The 23333-nt window shown below is 41.1% G+C and overlaps 1 protein-coding gene across 2 annotated transcripts in view; it reads left to right on the forward strand.

Annotated features, from left to right (window-relative positions):
- Positions 1-23333, forward strand: part of NSMCE2 (NSE2 (MMS21) homolog, SMC5-SMC6 complex SUMO ligase) — a 130148-nt gene that overhangs the window by 38903 nt on the left and 67912 nt on the right. For both annotated transcript variants that reach the window (XM_035319684.1, XM_035319683.1), the window contains one exon: positions 20970-21123. In XM_035319684.1, the coding sequence (XP_035175575.1) occupies positions 20970-21123 (154 nt within the window). The remainder of the gene's footprint in view (positions 1-20969; positions 21124-23333) is intronic.

Raw genomic sequence — 23333 nt, forward strand, 5'->3', positions numbered from 1 at the left:
GCAGAGAAATTAAATCTCCTTGATGTTGCTACTTTTAACTGTGGCTTTTTTTTTTTTTTTTTTTTTTTTTTTGCAATGCTTGTACCTTGCTGCATTGCCACTGCTTCTGTCTGAACATTGCTCAGCGTTTGTTCCACTTGATGCTCATCCTTTCTTCAAAGCTGTTGCTGCGCTATTTTTTCCCCAGCAGTCTGTTGTGTGGGGAAAGGAGAGTAAAGTAAGGGATTGGATGCAAAGGCGAGTTGACAAGGGTTTCTGGAAAGATGGCAGCTTCTGCAGGGCAGTCTCGCAGGGTGTGGTCTTGTGGTGTGTGGTAACTGCAGTAATGCAGTGTGGGCTGTGGATGAAATGTTTCTCCACAGATATTTTTATGCTTACTTGGAGGTGATCAAGGGATACAGGTAAAGGCTGGGCTGTGCCAGAGGCAGTACGGTCCAGTTCAGTAAAGTCTTGTATTGAAAGGGGGTGTTTATGGATTTAGCTATGAAAATCCCCACCGTACCCCCTTAACATAAAACAATGCTGCCTTCCTCCACTTCAGGCTGCTAAACTCCACAAACTGCTGCAGTCACCGCCCACATCAGCACCTCTTTTCTCAGGAATCACAGAATTATCTAGGCTGTAAAAGACCTTCAAGATCATCAAGTCCAACCACCAACCTGACCTACCAAGTCCTGTCGCTAAACCACGTCTCTTAGTGTCACATCCACGCATCTCTTAAATACCTCCAGGGATGGGGACTCTACCGTGTCCCTGGGCAGCCCCTTCCACTGCTTAATCACCCTCTCTATGAAGAAATTCTTCCTGATACCTAATGTAAACCTCCCCAGTGCAACTTGAGACCATTTCCTCATATCCTATCGTGTGTCACCTGAGAAAGGAGACCAACACCCTCCTGGCTACAGCCTCCTTCAGGTAGAGCGATGAGGTCTCCCTTTAGCCGCCTCTTCTCCAGATTAAACTACCCCAGTTCCCTCAGCAGCTCCTCAGTCTTACTTTCTGGTCCCGTCACCAGCTTTGTTATACTTCTCTGAACGTGTTCCAGCAACTCAATATCCTTCATGTAGCGAGGGGCCCAAAGCTGAACACCAGTCAAGCTGCAGCCTCAGCAGGGCTGAGCAATCCCTTCCCTAGTTCTGCTGGCCACGCTACTTCTGATGCAGGCCAGGATGCCATTGGCCTTCTTGGCCACCTGGGCACACTGCTGGCTTATGTTCAACCAGCTGTTGGCCAGCACCCCCAGGTCCTTCTCTGACAGGCAGCTTTCCAGCCACTCTCCCCAAGCCTGTGCCACTGCACGGGGTGGTTACGACCCAAGTGCAGCACCAGGCACTTACCCATGTTGGATGTCCCGTGATTGGCACGTTGATTATTGTCAGTTTGCTGGGCAGCTGCACTTCTCTCTCCCTGCCTTCTCTCTCACAGCCCTAAGATTTAGAGTTCCCTTTCTCATGCTCTTTCAACCAAAACCAGAGTTGCCTATTACTAGTTTGATGGCATGCGCTTGGAGAAGGCTTACAGAAGCATTGGCTTTTCCCCCATCCACAGCAGTGCATGCATGGTATCTCTGTCCTGAGGACCGTTAGTCATCCCCCTAATGTACCAGTTAAGTTTACAAATACATATATATGGCCTCCTTCTTCAGTCAGGCTTAAAAATGTACATCCAGACAAATGCCATCAACCAGGTTTGTATGTACAGCATTGAAAACCATAGTTGTAATGTCTATTACAGCTGAAAATGACCCATTTCGGAATCCCCTAAACTCATTCCTCCTTAGATTAGTTCTTTTCATTGCTTATAAGTCTGTTAAACTAGTAATAGAAGGTGTTTTTTTTTTTAATGATAAGGAGAAAATCCAGCTGCAGCAAAAAGCACCTATAAAGGGTCATAGGTGTGGCTTTACTCCTGTTGAAGGAGAAACTGTCAATTCATTCAGATAAGAGGTGGCTAAAATAGCCATAAGTACAGTCATGGATGGAACAGAAATGCTTATTCACAATGTGTCACATAAAACCGAAGAGCCCTTTAGTGAAATTATCCAGTAGCAAGTTTTAAACCAGCAAAAGGAAGTAAGTTTTTATATAGTGAATGATTAAATTGTGGAATTGATTGCCACGGGATGTTATGGAGACCAGAAGCAATAATTGGTTCAAAAAACTCCTAGACAAATTCGAGGAAGAAAAACTCACTGATGACTATTGGACGTAAATATACAAACACAGTCACTGTCTTGGGAAATCCCTATACTGCAGGCTGACAGAAGTAGGGAAAGTATGTGGTGGGGAACAGGGGCATATCTTTTTATTTGGCACTCTTGTTATACTCCAGAATTTTGCTTCTGCCACTGTCAAAGACGAAAATATGCTAGATTGATCCATGGTCTGATGCAGTACTTGCATCTTTATGCAACAGAAATCAAACTACACTGAAAATATAGAATCTACAAGCACTACTGCATCCTGAAATCTACGTTGATTGCCTACTTAACTTCGCATAACATTTACTCTCTGTTTCAAACCTATTTTGGAACATAGTTCTATCTAAAAACTACCTTTCACCTCCGTAATTTTAATATATGGAAAGTCTTCAAGGTATCTAGTAATTTATCTCTGTGTTCTTGCTCTTATACTTGATGATTTATAAGAAACATCTCCTGCTTTGGGCATTGTTACATAATTGAAAAATTCTTAATCTCAAAGCTCACTTCAAATCCGTATCATATAAAACCACACAAACCATTTAATAATTAGGTACCAGCAGATAAAATCCTCCTTGAAGTTAGCAGAGCTACACCTACTTGGACCAAAGAAGAGAGAAGTCTTCAGCTAGATCCTTGTCATGCAGCCAGTTTTCTCCCTTAATGCCCAGGAAAAACTTAACTTGTTCTAAATAACATCAAGCATGTAACATTGATGAGAGGAGGTGAGCTACAGCTCTGGGTGTCTCATGGGGCCCCTTCTTATAAATGTGATGAAATTCCAACTTAAGCACCAGCTCTGATCTCAAGCACACCAAATGTGATGAGGTGTTTTCCTGGACAGCTAAGGTCAATACAGTGTATGTTTTCTACTTACTTTAATAGATGAGAATCTGAAAGTTTTAAGAACAGTTCTTGAGATTCTTGGATCAGTAAACATAAAAAAATTCTTTTATACCCCAACCAGCAGTGGTATAAACTAGAAAGGTGGTCCAAGTGGAGTTATATATATGATCAACAAAGTTCTGATATGGGTTGCTAATTACAGGGGACAATAAATAAGAGACCATGAAGCATGTGTTTTTTTTTTTTTTAAAGAAAACACTTAAGTTGATAGCGCTGTCAGAAAAAAAAAAAAAAAAAAAAGATTTTACACTTTTTAATTTGCAGTGGAGAGCTTGGGTCCACCATTTTGTAACTCTTTTTCAAGTAATTTTTACCTCTTCCCAAACCCCATTTTTGCTGTGCCCCTCTTGAACCGAGGAGCTCGAAACTAGGTGCAGTATTCCAGCAGCCTCCTAATCCATGCTTCGTAGGGGGGCATAGTAACTTCCCTGCTCCTGCTGGCCATGCTGCTCCCAGTACTGCTCCTGCTGTCCTACGGACAACAAGACTGCTGAGAGTGCATTGTTTCAGCAGCCAGGTTGTTTGTGAAGTTACTGAACCTTTTCAGCCCTGCTGTTCCCCACTAAAATATTCCGCTAGGTGCAGGCTACCAATTAGATGTCAAACTAATGTTTACCACCTGTGTTACCCTTGCAGCCTGTCTGTCCCAATAATTTTCAATCTACCAACCAGAGCATTTGATTACATCCACCGCCCTGCCCATGTCTGCACAGCAGGTCATTTCATCACATAAGGCAATCGGGTTGATCACGCGTGAGCTGCCCTTTGTGTGTCCACCTTGGTTATTGCTGATTGCCTTTTTGTTCCCTGCACATTTAGAAGCGAGTTGCAGCAGGATGTGGTACGTAATCTTTCCAGGGGCAGAGGTGAGGCTAACCTTGTAGTTACCTGAGTCCTTTCTCGTGCCCTTTTTAAAGACAGGTGTAGCACTGGCCTTTCGCCAGGTGTCATGGACCTGCTCTCTTGGTCATGTATTTTTGTAGGTACAGGTGTTTTGGAGGCACGTCAGCCAGCTCCTTCAGCACTTTCAGGTGAATCTTGCCTGGCATCATGGCTTAGAACATATCCAGCTACTTTTTAACTCATTCCTAACTTCTGTAATCTGTTCCTTGCCAAACAATCCTGGTACAGCTGGAAATCTAGGTGTAATCATTACCTGTGAAAATTTAGGCAAAAATGTACTGAATGCTTCAGCCCTTTCCATCTCAACAGCCACTAGGTTGTCTCCCTTGTTCAGCAACATCCCTACATTTCCTCTGAGCTTACAGAAATCCTTGCTGCTCTCACTTGTGTTAACACTAAATGGGCTTGGGGTTTCCCGATTTTGTCCCAAAGTGTCAAAGCACTCTTTTTGTGTTCCTTTTTTGCTCCCTGCTCTTGTTTCCTTTATGATGCCCTTTCGCATCTCAGTTCATGAGGAGCTCCTTGCTTTTTCAAGTGATCCTTCTACTGAAATTTCTAGCTTTCTTGTACATCACGATTATTTATTTCTGACCTATCAGTAAGCTTTCTGTAAAGAAATGACTGCCTATCGTAGGCACCTTTTGTGTCAGTTTCCCAGGAGTTTCTGCTGAAGAATTCCTTAAATAACCCAGGGTCCACTTGCATAAAATCCCAAATCTTAAATCTGCTTACCTGCCTGGCCTTTTTCTGGATCCTGAATGCATTCAGCTTGTGGTCACTGATCCCAAGCTTCTATCTGTGACCACATTTGCCACTTGTTTGTGCGCAGAGGGCAAGTAGAGTATTACCCTTGCTTGCTCTCTCTAGCATCTGCATTAAGAAGTTATCACCAATGCAGTCTAGAAAGACCTTGGATTGCTTGCACAGTGCCATGGGGCCCACAAGGTTGAAATCCCCAGTGAGGACCAAGGCCAATAAGCGAGTTGTTTTGGGTTATCCACCCCTTCCCCTTGGTCAGATGGCCTGTAACAGGCCCCCAGTGCTGCATGACCAATATTGCTTTTGCTTTGGACCAGAAGAGCCCTGGTGGATCAGTCTGTTTCACCCTGGAACTCGGTATGGACAATGAAACATTTTGTAAGCAGGTGCAATTGCCCTTTTTCCGCACTGCTTGTTCTGCTGTGACACTATTCCAGTTGAATGGTATCCCATTAATCTTTGTGATCCTGATAACAGTCGTAACTCTTTGACTGTGAACAGATTTCCCGCTCTTGTTAGTTGCCCAAGCTCTTGTGCATTGGCATCCAGACAGCTGAGGTAAGGCTCTGCATGCCCTCCCTTCCAAACAGAAATGTGTACCTTTCCCTTCTGGCACGGAATTGGGAAGGCTGGCTGAGTGATGGCAGTGTGTCGGCACTGGTGGTGACCCAGGCTCTGGACACGCAGCAGACCTCCCTGGGTAACAGGATGGATTCCTCTGTCTCACGTAGGGAGCACCAGCCACTAACACGGGTGTTCCTCTTAGTGCTGGTACTAATCCAAAGACTTGAGATACCCGCTCTGTATTTTCTCCCAAAACACCCACTTCCAGCTTCCACCCTCTGCAAGTCCATGTCTTCCTTCACTCACGCCTTCCTTCTTGCCCTGCTGGAGCCTCAGGGAAACTTCTTCAAAGCTCCTGCAGGTCTCCAGAGGTCACCCCTCGTGTGGCAGAGCCTGCCTGCCTCTCCTGGCAGCTCCTCTCCACACATAGCAGTGACTCAGTCGATCGGAGCACACCTCCCCGGCCCAGGCTGTGGCTCCCTGCTCCTCCCTGAAGAGCACCGTGTGCCTGAGCAGGCCCCGGGTGGCACCATGTCCCCTCAGTGCTTCCATGGAGGGACCTGAAGCACCAGAAGGGGCTGTGCTGCTGACTTGGGTTGTCTTTTCACTGTTTGGGGAGATTTATTTATGCTCCCCGCGATCCAACAACCCTATAAACCGCCTTGCTTGTGTCTTCGTGTCCCGATGGCCTGGCTCCTTGCTGCTGGTGCTCCCTGGGGTGCTAGAGGAGGAAGAAGCCGATGCAGGTTAACTCTGCCCCTCCTGGGGCTTTTACCTGGCAGTGAGCCTCGTATCCTGCCAGTTACTTTGGTCCCTGCCCTGTTTGCTTGCCGTGGGATCACCGGCACCACCACGCGTCGCTTCCTCATGCGCTGCCGTTCGGCACTAGGGTTGGAAACTGGAGCTGAGCTAGTTCTGCTGCTTTACCAGTGGGACTAGCAGTCCTAGTTAGGGGTAGGCAAATTAAGGTGATTTATGCAGGATTTGTTTTTATGTGCTTTCCACAACAACCGTTCAATAAAGTAAATATATGTTGTTGTTTTCCTTCTGTAAAGTATTTTTAGTAAATCCTCGGTGCCGGTTTTATTGAATGACTAATGCATTTTGGTACATCTGAATTACATCTATACTGAGTCATTTTGTTTTGTAATGACATATTTAAATGTTTAAATCTCTACAGAAATTAAATATTGTAAAAGACTTTAACCTTTTGTTCTGGGGGTTGGTTTGTGCCTGCATTATGTCACCACAAGCCTCTGCCATGGCCAAGAACTCCTGTAAGCTGAAGACATTCAGCCTGCTGTATAGCAAAAACATTTCTGGAAACCATAAATGACCATAAAAAAAAAAAAAACATAAGTTTGCTTTTTTTTTTTTTTTTTTTTTTTTTTTTTTTTTTTTTCCTTTTTCTTTTCTTTTCTTTTTTTTCTTTTTCTTTTTCTTTTTCCTTTTCTTTTTCTTTTCCTTTTTCTTTTTTTCTTTCCTTTTCTTTTTCTTTTCCTTTTCCTTTTCCTTTTCCTTTTTCCTTTTCCTTTTTCATTTTTCCTTTTCCTTTTTCCTTTTCCTTTTTTCTTTTTCCTTTTTCTTTTTTCTTTTCCTTTTCCTTTTTCCTTTTCTTTTTCTTTGCTGTTTTTTTTTGGGGGGGGTTATTTTTTGTTTTTATTGTGTTGAACTCACATATAGGACATGTAAGCTGAAATAAAAGAAGAGGATCTGCAGGTTTTGTACTGGGATAACTGTTTGCATTTATTGCATGTAAATTCCTTCCTTGAATTACTTTGTCATGTGGACTGTTTCTTGAACTATTTCTTCCCTAGTCTGCTATCTTTCTTATATCAGCTCGTAATGCTCTTTTAGTCCTTGAACAAATGCCTGTTATACCAGGCTGGCATTATTTTGAAATACCTTACAAGCTTTCACTTGTGCTTCATTATCCTGGATTTGTAATCTGTGTTTTTCCTGACGTGTGGTTTATATTGCATCTTTGCTTGTCTGCCAGATCCATCATTTACTTTGTGAGCTCTTCAGAGCGGAGATCTGTTCATCATATCATGTCCTTCTGAAATCCATGCCATATTTCTAGAATCCAAAGTGTGATCATCAGTCATTGTAGAAGACCAATAGGCCTTCATTCTGCTGTCTATGAATACTGCTGGAGGCTTCTTGTTGCCTTCTCCAAGGGAGAAATCAAAAACAAGAACCAAGGAAAACCAACCAAGGAAAAGTTGGTTTTGTACTTGCAAAAATGGATTACGTTGTGACAAAATATTTGAAATAGCATCCCTCCCTCACAACTCCTGACAACAACCAGACAAAAAGCACCTACCTTTTGCCGTCGAGCGAGTGAGCTGGGACTGTATATGAGAAGAATTGGAGGTATTTGTAGTGGTAATTCCCAGACAAATGAGACTGTGTTCTGTGAATCTTTGTATGTAAAATACACAGAAAAGGATTTTCAGAAGTGCCTACATGATTCAAGAACCTTTCAGAAACAAAATGAGAGAGTGAATCCTCAGCTAAATAGTTAGGCAATAACTTGGGATGTGGGAGAGTCAGGTTCAAGTACTTGCTCCAATTATCTTTTAATTAGTTATACAAAGTGGAACAACTTCAAACAGGAGAGATCGAGATGTCTTACCCCTGAATACCCAATAGCCTATGGGCTAGGACAACTCATACGGGGTGAGCAGAGATTTGAAAACGGGTCACTCACCTTACTGATGACTGTTTCAACCACCAAGATATTAAATCTGATAGTGCGTGGGTCTTTCTCATCGTTGTTTGTTAGGAAGGATTTGGCTGGCTTAAGCATCTGACTCAAGGAAAGGGTTTGTGGTGGAGGCACCCAGCCCCATTAGAGGAATGGGACTGCCTGTCCTATTGAGTCACTCAGGCAACTTTTTGACTAGATAGATGGCTTTTGTGGTTCCTGCTTTTTGACACTCGTCTTTCTTCATCCATTTTATAAAAACTCTGGCTGTCTGATTTAGGGAGGGGATTGCACTGGTCTAAACTGGATGTCTAAAGCTGAAGCACTACAATTTGCATCCTTGCTACAGCTTAGTCTTTTTGTGAATTTAGTTGTCTGCCACAAAGTAGGGGCTTATAAAGATGCTGGCAGAACAGAAGGACACGAAGGACTTTTACCAGGGCTAGCATATTAGACATAAAGACTTTACACATTGTTGAAATGCATTTGCTGCTAAAGGAGGAAACCATGCTAACGTACTAATTACATCATCTTGAGAGAGTGAGAGACTCATAATTATCTCTACAGGATTTCATGAGTCTGCATCCATTTGATTTGTCCTAATTCAGAGCCTTGTCATCCCCATCTGCAATCTCATACCCAGATTGAGCATGGAAATCGACACAAGCGTTCCTAATATGCAAATAGAGATCTGCAGTTCCACTTCAAAGCAGTAGCTTCTGAAGTGGGAGTTTTAATTATTCCGTTTTGAGTTAGTGACTCTGCAAAAGGTGTTTTTTTTTTTTTTTTTTTCCTTTCTTTTTCCTCTGCTGGTGAGCTGGGTGTTCTTTTCAGCTGTGTTACTGACACTTCGCAGTAGACATGTCTCATTCTGTCTGTCAAGTGAACAATGAAATGATTGACCAGTTAATGATCCATCTATTTACTGATTGTAATCCATAGCTTCCTCAGGGAGTTGTGTGTCCTGTTCTTGGGTTCTTTTGCATGTAATATCTTATATAACACGGTGAGATTCCTCATTCCTCATCATAGGAGTCTGACATGAACTAGAAGAACAATGGCAGATACCAACTGCGTATTTTATAGAACTATGTCTGCTTCAAAGCTAAGGTTCCTTGGACAACAGAATGTGCCAGTGAGGTTGGTGGAGAAGAGAAACTCATGAAGCAAGTAATATTATAATAAGACTGTTTATTGCATGGCAGAAGACAGGAACAAAGGGGCACAATCATGATGCAGATTTGTAACAGTTTGAAACGTCAAGTTTTTCTGCAGGAACTACCCAAAATAGCTAGTGGTTTGATGACTTGTGGCTGAAATCTTATCAGGTTGTGAATATCTGTTTTCAAATCAAATTTTTAATGTTTTCAAATCCCCGTTGCTAAGTGAGATGCAATTATAAAGGTTAGTTACTTATGGTAAGTTAACACTGCTTCACCTTGGATGGTGTATTTTCATTTTGTAGGGGCATGACTTAAGGAGGCCCCTGACTGCTGAGGGAAGCGTGCAGCAGTGGCACACTCAGGACGAAATACTCCTAGAAGCCAACGCGTGCACCTGGGAGAGCACACACTATGTGCGATATGCCCCAGGGTCAGCATAACCCGTCAGTGAGGCTGGTGAGCCCTGCGTGGCAGGGAGGCACTCGCTCACTCCGGCTGCTCCCCAGCTTCTTTGCCAGTGAGTCAGGAGCTGGTGTTTGATGAGAATGTAATATAAAAAAGGGAAGAATGGAGGCATCCCATAATTAAGGCTTGTAATAAGAGAGGAATCAGTTCGGCATGTGATATACAGTGAATGAGTCAGAGAAACGAAGGAGAAGTGAGTTTGATAGATGTAAAAGGGAAAGTGCAGTACGGAGAAATTGTGATGAATTGTGATGAGATGTTCAGAAGGAGCACAAAAAAGGGAAAGCAAAGTAATAAGACAGGAAAGATAAGTTCAAAACCAGTATTAAATACAAGAGCTAGGACTAAATTCAGGGGAGAGGTTCGAATGACAGGAGAGGTGAGATCAAGAGAGTTGGCTGGCATAGGGTTTATGCTAGCAGCCTGAGAGAGTTTGGGGAGACAAAATTGATAGCGCTGCAGAAGCTGAAAAAAGAAAAGATATGTCTATTGAGTTTGAAAATAACAGAAAATAAATGCTTGCATGCATAGAGTGATATATTTGGAAGAAAATGACTTCTTTTCATGCTTTTAAATCTTAAGCTAAGTGACAGAGCTTCTAGTCATGGACAATGTCACAAATGTCTAGGAATGTCAGCCAGCATAATGGGAATGTTGTTGATGGTCAGGAAAGTACTCATTTTTTTGCAGTATTATGGCTAAACAGATACCAGTTTGATGTCCTGAGTGAATAAATTCTTACTGAGACAGACAAGACTATTCTGTACCTTTTTCTTGTCAGCTGCGGCAATGTAAAGAAAAGTGTATTTAAATTTGAGGCTAAGCTTTTTAATCTATTTTGTTTTTACAAAAAAAGCATTTCAGCAGTATATCTGAGGAGCACCTTCATTTAGGAATTCTTCTGCTTCATGCTCCTTTTTTTCCTATTGGCATACAGACGCACTCTCAGGTAGAGCCATCTCTTCTTCAGCCTTGTAGCTGCAGTAGAGGGCTCTAATTTTTTTCCTGTTTCTTCTCACCAGGCTGTCACATTTTGCAGATGTACGTAAGCTAATACTGCTGTGACACACCTGTCTCATTTACTGAAATTGTTATTTTGACTATGAACTATTTAAAAACTGTTTTAAATGAAAGTTGGATTTTAATTACTTCTAACAATGTATAAAAATCAAGGGCTTATGTGCAATGGAGGAATCTATGCTGCTGTAGACTTGGTGTATGATTTCATTTTTATTCATAGTTTTAAGCCTTGTTTGATAATTTACCTTTACATTAAAAAAAAAAGCATCACATAAATTGCAGGAGAATTGCAAAAGAAATGTCTATAAAATTTTAAAAACCCTTCTTACGTGCTTTCTATTCTGCAGTCAGATATCAGATTGCATCTGCTGTCTAGTTTACAGTTTGTTACTACTGTCACTAGTACTTTGTTTAATTACAGCTTAATACAGTATTCACAAATTTTCAGGTTTGCTTTAATGCAGAAGGTATATAAGCAAGCTGGTTTTGAGCTACAATGTGCAAGTCAGTATGATGGCCTGTAATAAAAAGCTGTTCAGGCTTCATCACATTTTTGGGGACACAGTTTTGTGAGGTTCTGTATAAAAAGGGATGTTCCAGAAACAGGGAGTTGAGACCGGGCACACTGGACACACATCTGATGTGACACAGCAGCAGGTGGAAAGTCGTGGAGGGGTTTGTGGGCATCATAGTAAAGGAGAATGTTTTTAAACAAACATTTTGAAGAAGGATTTAAAGATATATTCCCACATGTTTATGAGGAGCTTTCCCACAGCAGAAGAACCAGGAGAGAAAGTGCGAAGGCACTTCTTTGAAAATAGAAGAGGTGGAGTGCCAGCGACTGGCACCATCAGTTGGCAAGAAGCAGCCTCTTTTACTCTGACAGATAACAGGAAAGGTGGGGATAGATTCCAAGGATTTAGGAAAATCCACAGAGGGATGTGTAGGGTGGTAACGTAGACGAGATTAATCTAGGCTGTTACACAGCACGTGTTGTCTTTGCAAAAGTTGGTGACTACAGAGGAACATATAAGCAGCTTAATTTAGCATACAAAGGCCCTTTAATCCTAATTTTCTGACGCAGATTGGTTTCTGACGCTTTGCTGAACAGTGTTAGCAACAACAATGGGACCTGTAAGCAGAGAGGAGAAAAAGAACTGCAGCTGAAAATTCTGCCGTATTCTGTCATATGATATGCTCCCTGCAGGGAACTTACAAAAACTGGGGACACCTGCATAGCAGAAGGCGTACGATGGCATTCCAGAGTGTCCTATGCAGCTTCATAGAAGAGGATCACTTGTGTGTGTACAAGGAAAGCCCACAGTGTTTGCTAAGACAGTTTGAGAGATGCAAGCTGTCGGCCAGAACTGGTAGAACAAGAAGGATAAGAATGGAAGTAGGACCTGGGATTTAGTGGCTAATCATTATATTGAGGACTGTCCCAGTAGGAAGCCAGATAGGAAAACATTATTAATGATTGAAGAATGTGATATGTGGAAAGGCTCAAGGGAGGGATTTGTCGCTAAGGCATTCACAGTAACCTGCAAAGTAAAAGGCAGTTTTGCTCCAGGGCACAGACTGGGGCTGCCATATAGGTGAGGTGTACCCACTTTTGCACCCACTGTAGGTGTAAGTAAGTTAGGTGCTATCTGCTCCTAATGAACTCGTGGGGCAGCTGCAGTTGCACTCAGGTTTTTTTTATTATTTTTTTTTTCTGGTTAGTGCAGCTCTGCACCATCACTGAAATCAGTCATCTGTGCTAAAGGTGGAGCTGGCTCTGATGGATTGATTGCCATCTCGATCTGTGTATTAATATAGATATATTAATTCAGTGAGTCTAGGCTGCAAGTGTCAGACAGGATATATGTTTTTTCAACTAATGTCAATTCAAGTAAAGCATGAGTCTGTACTTAGAAATCTTATTGCTGTTTCCCACAGGTTTAAAGGTTACATTTAGACTTAATAAAAAATGACAGCATGACTCACATTGCTGTTTCAGAGAATACGAAGAAGAAATGCTGTCAGTGCTAAAGAACTTTCGGGGGACAAGAATTTTGTCAGATGAACAAAAAAGATTGAAAAAAAAGAGTAAAAATTGAAAATGTCTGACTTTCACTAAAGGTATATCTGAGGAATGCGGAAAACATCCCTCTGGAAAATCAGCTGATTTTAACAATACGTGATGTATGCAGTTCTCCAAAGAGAATAAGTCACACTTTGTATTTAAGCAGGACTCAGCTTCACAGTTGGTATAAATCAACAGGATTTTGTAGGAGTTGGTGAAGATAATACTGAATTGTGCTTGTTTTAGGTTTTAGTCCTTTCCACACTATGGAAAACATGGGTTTTAGTGATCTCAGTCAACCAGGCAGAGCCATACAAGAGTAAACAGGTTGTTAATCCGAAATTACCTTAGGGCCTTTTTCTTCTCCCACTGAAATCAATGTCTAAGTTCCCATCAGTTTGAGTGGGACATTAAACACACTCACACACATACACAAAATACTAATATCCATGTTAATGTGTTTTCTAAATATATGAATTAATCAGCAACCTGGTAAACTGGTTCAACAGCCTGATGCATTTGCTGAATCAACCTTGCTAAAAGTGATGCACCAGCCGCCTCCCACTTTCTAACATTCTGTGAAACAAAGCAACATTTTGATAAAAGTAGTTAGGTTTGCCATTAGAGGCCTTAATCTATGCTCAGGCAAAATTGCTTAGGACAAGATGCGGTGTAGCTCTCCTGGACCATGCAGGTAAGCTCTGTTTGTGGCAGAACTTTACATAGAGAAGAAAAGGCTAGTATCTACACTGTGTCTTGAACCATAATTCTTAGATTTTTCCATACATATTTCCTAAATACTGTGATTTGTTTTGTGTATTAATACATCATGTATTGAAAAGCTGAAGAGAAACAAGATGAGGACGGACTTCTGTTTGGTTAAAATCGTTACGGAAATTCAGTCCAACCCTCAAGGCAAACCACAGGCAGTTGAGCTTTTAGGAATGCTGAAGGGATTAAGGTGCTAAATATCCATTAACTTTCTTCACTTCGGTATTTTGGGAAAACCTCACCTGTAATGATTGTGTTTATTGCTGTCTTCATGAGCTAGTTTTACACTATTGGTAGCAAGTAGTTTCAATGCTGGTATTTTGGCATATTGTGATCCCCTTTCATTACTTCTTTTTACCCCTCTGTACTTTGCAAAGCGAGGCTCAGGGGGTCTTGGGGAGAAACAGAAGGACATTCACAATCTTGTCTCTACCATAGTGGGTAACAGGGGAAAATAGAAAGAACATTTTTTCTGTTAAAACATGTGAGGAGTACTGTGTTTTACCTGAGGTGAAACTTGTAATAGCTGAGAACCCCTAGAAATCCTGTTCAGGCTGTAAATTTCGCATTTGCGCCCTGGCAATTTTGTTTCTTCACCTGGTACTCACTTACCTTAATCCCACTCTGTACATATGGTTCCTTTCCAAACAGGAGAAAGAAAGCAAACAGAGTGGGCCAAAGTCCCTTCTTAGCCTTAGCAAGATGCCTCCAACGTGCAGTGACTTGTGAGGAGCTCACTTGGAAATAGCCCAGTGAGCACAGGAGCAGCATACAGCCTCTGTGCCTGCTTTCTTTATAAAGGTTAAACATCTCCAGCTGCGTTTGTAGTAGGGAAAATAAACCGTGGATGGGCCCAACCATATCACTACAGGGGATATACCTCAGCTGCAGCCGCCATATTGACATGCTGCTCTCCAAGCCCAGCAGCCCTACCTCACCTTCAGACTGTTAACTCTGGCAGACTTTTGGGATCTTCGAAACGTGCTGACAGTCATTTTCTGTTGTGCTGGCATGGTTTAATAGGCACTATGTGTCATAAGTATGGGTCAGCCCTCATAAATATGCCTCTCTTGGCGTTTCACAATTGTCTGCGAAGGTGTTGCTCAACCGGAGTCCCAGCCCTGCAGCCACGGTGCGTAGAGGTGTTGGATCTCCTGGATCAGATGTGGGCCCTGAGGCAACCCTGGCTGCAGCAGAGCCGTGTTCAAACTAGTGCCGACCCTGCTGCTGAATGATGATATCCTTTCTGACTGCCCTTCTTGCAGATGTTTCCGAGAGCTGTGTTTTATTTGCGCATCAACAAATGATCTGATATTTGCTAAGGGTTTGAATCCAGCCATTGAAGAATAATAAACGACTGTTTAGGTTAAGCTGAAATTTTGCAGCCTGATTCAGTTACAGTGGTGACTCACTTAGAGTTGGTTCTCACATGATTCACAAAGAGTATGGGTGACTCAACCCACAAATTTACTTAGCTCCCATGTTATTTTCCCTCTCAGTGAAAAAAAAAATGGTTGTAATAAATAATCACAGCAAACTTTGACTTACCCTGAGGTAAAATAAATGTGTGTGTTGAAAGGCTGCATATTTGTAATAATAAATTATTTACTGAGGTAAGGATGAAATAATAGGACATAGGAATCATTAAACAAGAAAGATATGTGCCATGCATTTTGGTTGATTCTGCTGCATAGCAGATCTAAATAAAGGAAGAAGACTTATTTTTATCTGATGCAGGAGTTCAGCAAGGCTATTTTGACAGTGTCCATATTTACTGCTACAGCTAGCTGGTTCTTGGCATTTGTTCTCTGAAAAAAGTAGGTTTAGGTACCTCTGTGTCTGGGTCAGACAAGCGATGCCAATTCAGGAAGTGTGAGATACCCGAGTTCTGAAAACTGGGTCTTTGTAGGGTGTCTTTGTCTGGTCACACAAAGTCCTGAAGTACCTAAAGTTGCCTGAAAAAATGTTGACCGAGTTCCATTACAGTATCAAATTCACAGAGGTAAGCCATTCTGTCCCAACAGGACCCATGAGACACCAAGTTTTTCTTCAAAAGGCACAACTGCTATCAGTGTTGCATAAGCATATTCACAGACACATGGCTGTAGTGTAAATACAGTCCATATTACTATGAGTTTTGAGCTTAGAGCTAGCCAGAGACTGTCAGCATATCCTTTTTTGGGTTGTCCCAAAAGGATATAAATATCTAGGTAGCTACATACCTCTGAGCTTCATAGCACGGAGTGAGTAATCACTCTCCCTTTCATAAATGAAACAACAAAGAATCTGGACGATGAAGAAATTATGCTGTGTCAGCTGACTTGGTCATTAAAAAGGTCATTAGCAAACAGGATTAAATCTTTCCCTCACAAATACCAAGTGTCAATAATATCCATAAATTAAACTTTACAAGTCTGTATTTTTAAGGCATTAAATTATAGGGAACAAATAACGTGTGGCTTGAAAGATTAAGGAGATAATTCTGAATTCTTTGGAAAGAACAGTTCTTTTGCAGATTGTGTCACTGGACAGGAAATGTCAGCACGGTTCAGGTGTGGGAAGAAATTTCAGCAAAATAAAATGGATGGCAATGGCAAATTCCTCGAAACCACGGAACATAAACAATGACCCTGAGAGAGGGTACGTAGGAACCGTGTCAGGATTTAAAACATTCAGCTAAAGGACTTCTGTGCTAGAGAGAGAAGGAAAAAGCTAGAAATTAACTTTGGAGTGTCATGTGCTGAACGAATGCAACACAAAGTCCAGTGAAGCATTTTTGTGGTACAAAGAATGCCGTCCTTTTATCACAAAGTTTTCCAAGCAGCCACAAGCTGTTTTAGGGTTCTTTGACAAGAGTGAACCAAATGCACATACTAATTTGAACTTTCCCTCAACTAAAGAAGGTAAAGGATGGGTTTGTGCTCAAAGTAGAGGACTGGGATTTATTTATTCTTGGTTCTGCCGCAGTCTCCTTGTGCAAGCTTAGGACAGCCTATTCATCTCTTCATGCCACGGTCTCACTCTCTGTAAAATGCAGTTGATTGTACATATGTCACAATGGATGTTTGAGGCTAAATTATTTAATGTTTGCAAAGTGCTTCGAGATGTAATACTGGGAAGGACAAATTACTAAACACTGCAACGCTACATGCAGAGTTATGCTCAGTAGTGCCTTGTTAGACACTGGTGCTTACTGTATATGCTTTAGTACTGCACGCTGGTCCAACCTAACTGGTTCTGGGATTGGTCTGGAACAAAATAGCTTATTTCGTTTTTCATTGTGCTAATCAATGAAATAAAAGTTCCCCAGACTGGCATTTAGAATACCCAGAGTTTACAGGCTTCATAGGATTATGCAAGTTATCTTTGCAAAAAGCTTAATACTGTGAGGCACAGTCTGTTTATGTGTGTACCATACACATCAAGCCAGTGAAAGAACCTGCAAAAGCAAGGCTTATTCTTATGGATATGTATCGATAGAAGTCAGTCAAAGACCTGATATGAACTGGCTTCCTTCATAAGCATTGCCCATCAAACACACTAACCTCTTTTCATATATGTCAGCTGTAATTGTGCCATGAACAAATGTATCTTTAGATAGGTAAACCACAGCTACGTTTCTCTAAACATTACTTTTTGGTGTGTGTTTCTAAATTTGTTTTCCTATCAGCGCTTCTAGTAGATCCCGTATGGTGTATCATTAATAATCATAACATAGAACATGCCTGTTCTCCTTATTGCTGAGCTTCCATGTAAATACCCGTGTGGTTCTTTGCTGCTATGGGACTGTCATAGCAGATGCTTTTGCTTTTTCTATTGCTGTAAACAAGCTGTTGTGACTGATACTTCTTTTCACCATATGTCCCGAACACTCCCAGTTCATAGTTATATGTCATTTCCAGGATGCTTTGTAGGGTGTGTATGCCTCCGCCCCATTTCAAAATCAATGTTACTCTCAATGGATTGACTAATGATGGCAAGGTGTTGCTCAGCATGCTGGTTTTGGCTGACAGTGCTACTAAATGAACAGTCGTTTGCTTAACATGTCTTTCATGGTTCCCATGTGAAGTAATTTTTACTGACAAATTGAACATGCTGGTGGCTTCAGGTTTGCTGGTGAGCATTTACCTCACAGACTCGTGAGATCAAAAAGAAGTATGACCCCAACTTGTTACCTGGAATATTGATAATTTAGCCCCATCCCTTGGCTCAGTCTGGTGTTTATATTGTCCTTCTTCATGTTGTTTTGCTGATCTCATCACTACATCCATCATGAATCTGTAGAGTAGGAGTGGGTGGTGAGTACTAAAGAAAACTGTGATGTACCTGCAAGTGTGTTGTGCTGATGCAGTGCGTAAGATGTTGCAATGCTGTCCCACTGTGAGGAACTAGGACGGATGTCAAGTTTTCTTTCTTTTCTTGTCATGTGTGTTGTTGAGTTAGACCATTCTTAACCCTATTCATGGAATAGGATGTGCAGCACCAAAGAGAAATTGCTTATGCACAGCAAATGTATTTACTTGTTATTATAGTGGGTGGACATGCCTTATTATTCACCTGTGACATGTTGACCTTCCAGAAGGTCTACCTGGCATTTTAGTAATAGTGTATGTGACAATACAGTATTGAGTGTGGTCAGGGATGGTGTCCCTGTTAATCATTTTAATGAAAGCAATCATCTGGAGGTGAACAGAAACCAAATTTAGTCTTGTAAACACGTGAAATAAGTTAAACTACAGGAAGGAGCTTGCTTTGACCATCTCTCTCATCTGACTATAGGTTTATAGGTTAAGTGGTTGTCTGAGCCTGCGTCATGTATGCTACATTGCTGGACTATGCACACAGCTTCATGCATTGCTACTGGGAAAATAGCTGGTGTGAAAGACTTCTGTTTTCCTTGATAACTGGTGGAGTTGTTCCTGCTTCCATAAGAAAATAGCATGTAGCTTGTACTTTGTTAGGTATCTGGCAACAAGTGAGTGTAGGTAAAGAGCTAAGGGGGGCTCTTGAGGTTAGTATGGATGTCTACACCCAGCTTCTTGTAGCTCCGCGGTGGCCAAGCCAAAGCTTATTTGTATGGATATAATGCAGCTTCTCAAACATCTGTCCTTTTTTAACATAATGGTGTAAGTTCTGGTTCCTGCTCTTGTTCTGCTCACATGTAAAATCCTTTATATGTGGAAGTTGGAGCCGAGGGAGCGGTGTTTGAGCTAAAAGTGGCTGTGCCCTTCTCTGCTCCGGCCACTCATATGGGATTACTGGAGACACTAAATCAGTGAATTTCTGTATTTACATCTTTCGTGAGTCAAGAAATGGATAAAAAGAGCCTGATGTAACTATATCGATCTGTAGCATTAGTCCCTGTGGAGAGGAAGAGATTATTGACATTATCTTTGTGGCAAACGGATGTCTGTAATGAATGTCCAAGTCATGTCTTTCACTCTTTGTGTGAATATCAAAAACTTGAAGCACTCGGGTTTTTTTAGGTTGCATAACTGGATCTTGGGTATGTTACCTGGCCGTAGTGCTCGCAGTCTTGATGAGGACATGTCTTAGTGACTGGGTATTAGTTGGGCTGTGCTTGTGCGTGTGGTCCTGTGTCAGGCTGTAAAAACAGCCTGACAGAGTTGTCCCAGAAAGGAGTATGTCTGCACTATGTATTGTCCAAATCAAATCATGATTTTATAATGTGTTGGATTTAAAATGTATTTTGATGTAGTAGCTGCTTTCCGGTGCTTGTATAGAGCCGATGGCCAAGTTTCTCCTCCAGTTTAGTGCAGATCAATGTTGGTTTTCATTGTGATGAAAACTGCTGTTTTTTGCAGCAGTTTGCGATGATGATGAGACAAATAAATCTTTTGTGTGCGTATGATTGACCCATTGCCCCAGGCACAGAATGTCTGTTTTTCTTTCCTCCCTTTGTCAAGTTCCCAAGGATGAGGACTGTAAGCGACTGCCTGGTTTTACGCAGTCTGAGCAACCTGCTGTTGGTCTTTCATAGAGCTTAGTGTGCTCCCCTGGTACGATGTCTGTCCCATTCGCAGTTGGATGTTATAGCAGGTGATCTTTCATCTCCAGGTGCCTTTGAAAACTGCATGCTATCACCTGGCTGTGCTTTTTTTTTTTTCCATATTTTTCTTCTTGCCATAACTTGCACCTGCCTAAAGTAAATGTGCCAAACTGGCTTTGCTCTTGGAAGAAAAAATAGTTCTATGGAACTGTCGTTACACAAACATTGACTAGTTCTGTGGCTTCTGAAATAAAATATATTCTGTAGGATTTCCAGCTTCTCTGTGAATGCCAGAACCTGTAATTGATGTACTGATGTGGACCATTTTTTCCTCAGGAGGCTCTTTGCTGTCCGTGTTCTGAGGCAGAATTTAATGTGCGTGGCTGGGGAGGAACAGCTCAGCAGAAATGGTGCTTACCTCCTTCTTTCACGTTTTGCCTTATGCCTGATGGGCCAGAGTAGAAATAATCTTTGGTTCAGAATGCTCTTAGGATTAAGGATTTGACAGATGCTGCCTTCTGTCAGGGTTTGTACTGGTGCTGATCATCACTGCACGGCACGGTCCCCAGCCCACTGCTGTAGCAGCTGGCTCTTAGGAAGTCCTGTCAAAGGCACAGTGCCCTAAAATTTAATGGTGGCTTGAAAAATGGAAGGGAACATTCTAATTATAATTTCTGGGGGGTTCCCAAAGTCCTTTTTGCACCCTTGGAATAGCTTCGTATTGCCTATGTGGTGACCTCCGTATTATTTCCAGTCATTTATTCTTCACATCATTCCAGAGGCGATTACTGCAAGCAGGGGCTTTTAGGGAAATGGTGTTCTTGCCTGCCTGTGTGGCACAATGCTTGTTGTTTACACGACACAAATAACTTGAGGCGGTTTCATTGTATGTTAGCTATCTGTACGGCGTATACTGGTGGTATCACACCAATCGTGCATACAGATTATAAGATTCTGAAAAGCTGATTGAAAAATGGTGAAGGGGAGATGTTTTGTTTTGTTGTGCTTTGTTTAGAAAAAAAAAAAAAAACACACTTAAAATGTTATTTCTATTTTTTCAGTCATCTTTACTCTTTGGAACAGAGTCGTATTCTTTGGTTCCACTCACATTCAGTTATGCTGGTTGTTGTTGACCTTTACCACTCCAGGAAGTAAATTTGACCACAGACATTCAGTTTTCCTTATTGTTAGTGTAAGATATAACATATACAGCAATTACATGAGTTAAATGACAATGGAGGTTAATCTCTACATTTTATAGTTGCTTCTCTTGAAATAAATAATTACCAGGAGTTTCTGGTTTCAGAGCAGAACACCTAACTGGAGCCAAAAAAAGTAGGATTGTGCTCATGAATTTTTGCTGGACATCTATTGCTTTGTATTGCAATATGTTTCCTAATGAATAATAGCATTCCCTTTTTTGTTCCTTACAGATAAAACGAGAGAAACCAGAAAATATACCAGATTTAAAATACTTAGTGAAAGAAAAATTCACTGCACTGGAAAGCAAGAACAGTGACTCGGATTTGGAAAAGAATGACAAATATTTGTATTTTAAGGATCAACTTAAAGAGATGAGAAAACAATGTAAGTTTTTTTTTTTTTTAATGATTCTTTGAACATTAAATGATAATGTATACTAAATATCCTAAAATATAAAACTGCCAAACTCAGTTTGTACTCAAACTGCTCAGTTTATGGCTCAAACTGAGGTCTATTTCAAAACATATTTAAACTGGTATTTGTGGACCAAAAAGCCAGGGTAGTTACCTAGGTAGTTTTATTTAGACTCTCTCAGTTCCTGTCTTGCTTGGATACAAGTACCGTGGAAATCTTGCTTCACATCTCTTTTTGTAAGGTGGGCTTTTTCATCTGAAGACAGGGTTTTTTCCTTAATTGATAGGATCTTCTAAAAGGATTAGGTAAGCTGTTTTCATTTGTCACTTAAACAAATTGCTCCTGTTTCACAACTTCGGATGTGTTGCAACTCTAAGAGGACCTTTGCTTTAATCGTAGAACTATATAGTTGGAAAATGCTTACTCTGTGTGTTCTCAGGTTTACAGCTTCTATGCACGCACCATCTAATGCTGCAACATATTAAGATCTGTTTTTCTTATTTTGTGTGGATTTATCAAGTATTAAAATTTTAAGTTGCTTGTGCTTGAATTGCAAGAAAAGTTGGAGAGTTAACAGTTTTAGTATTTATGCAACACAACAAAGTAGTATACTTTTATTGCCCTGCACAAATAGCAGCTATTAAAAATCACTCCGATTACTGTTGCTGGGAAAGAAAGTTCATGGGCTCTAACACTATTCATGCTGTTCTTCCCCAATCACGATTATGTTTGAAATCATATTATTCTGCCTGCTATCCCTTGACCCCTGTACCTATTCCCTCATAGCCCACATTTTGATTTCAACATAAACTGGTATCTCAGGAACTTCAGGAGTCACAGATTAATGATTTATACCACTGGAAACTGGTATTCTGGATTCTCTCCTGTAGCTCTCCTGAGTTTTGTTTTTTTGGAGTCCAATCCAAAACCCGCTGAAACTAGCGGAAAGAATTTTCCTGCTGACTTCACTGGACTTTGGATTACTTCCCCATAGAGATTTATGAAGAGTGAGGACATGCCTGACAAGGTGAATTTTAGATCTGATATCTCAAGACTCGCTAGGACTAGAGCTTGAGGGCTTAATATGCTTGTTTCCCATCTTTATGGTTTTTAACGTTTTGGATTTGAGTATTAGCACTGATCTCTGAGTTTAACAGAGCTCTTGGCACCACTCTAAGAATGAACAAAGCAAGTTGCAGACCACAAAAAAGTGTAATTTTCACTCCCTACATAACCATAAAATTATTACTGCCCCACCATTATGTTGTAATTCCTAATTTCCAGGTGTTTGTAACTGAGAAGATAAAATCTTGATAACTGACTTTGGATTTACTTTCCACCCTGTAGTTGCCTGAGGAGGGGGTGTATGCCCTAGTAATATATTCAGTTCAAGCTATGTGACTGAGTTCCAACTGGCAGGCCTGCTGAAAAATCCCCAAATTAAATAATCCCCAAATAAAAAATCCCCCAAATAAATAAGTATTCTTTAAAAACAACAACAAAAAATACAAGGAATACGAGGACATCATTATCCTACTACTGCCTGAAATCCAGCAACTTGGACTTTTGTTTTGGTTGGGCACAGGGGTCAGATTGTGGCTGACAAGATAGAAGAGGTTGGATGAACTGATGTGATCAGCATGCAGACTATTATCAGCCGAGTCATCTTAGGTTTAGTAAGATTCCCAATGTTTTTGATAATGTAAATCCATCACGTTTGTTCCTATTGCAGAATTTAATGAAATTCAAAAGGTTGAATGGAAAATCGTTGGTTAACTTTCACAGACAATCTTGGATGTGATACGATATTCTTTTCTTCAAAATAATGATCTTGTGTTCAAATAAGCAATCTCATTCAGCATCTTCTTTTTTGAAATGGTAAGCTAAGTACCACCTCAGGTCTGCAGATAGAAGTGAGATGAAAATTCAGAAGTAAATTTCTCGAAGCAAGAATGCTGCTGCCTTAGACATGCAGCAGTGTGGCCTCTTCTGCCTCAATAATCTGTTGATCCACCATAAAGTCACTTTTGTACTTATTTTCCTCTCCAAAATGCTCTTTTACCAGGAGGGCTACTGGAAATTCTTGAGTAATAATGCGTGACAGAAGATCAGTGAAGTCTGTTTATATTCACATACGTAAATTTGCTTGCATGTGATGTAGTGATCGGGAACCAGTAAGG

Source organism: Oxyura jamaicensis, chromosome 2, assembly GCF_011077185.1.
Source record: "Oxyura jamaicensis isolate SHBP4307 breed ruddy duck chromosome 2, BPBGC_Ojam_1.0, whole genome shotgun sequence".
NCBI lineage: Eukaryota > Metazoa > Chordata > Aves > Anseriformes > Anatidae > Oxyura > Oxyura jamaicensis.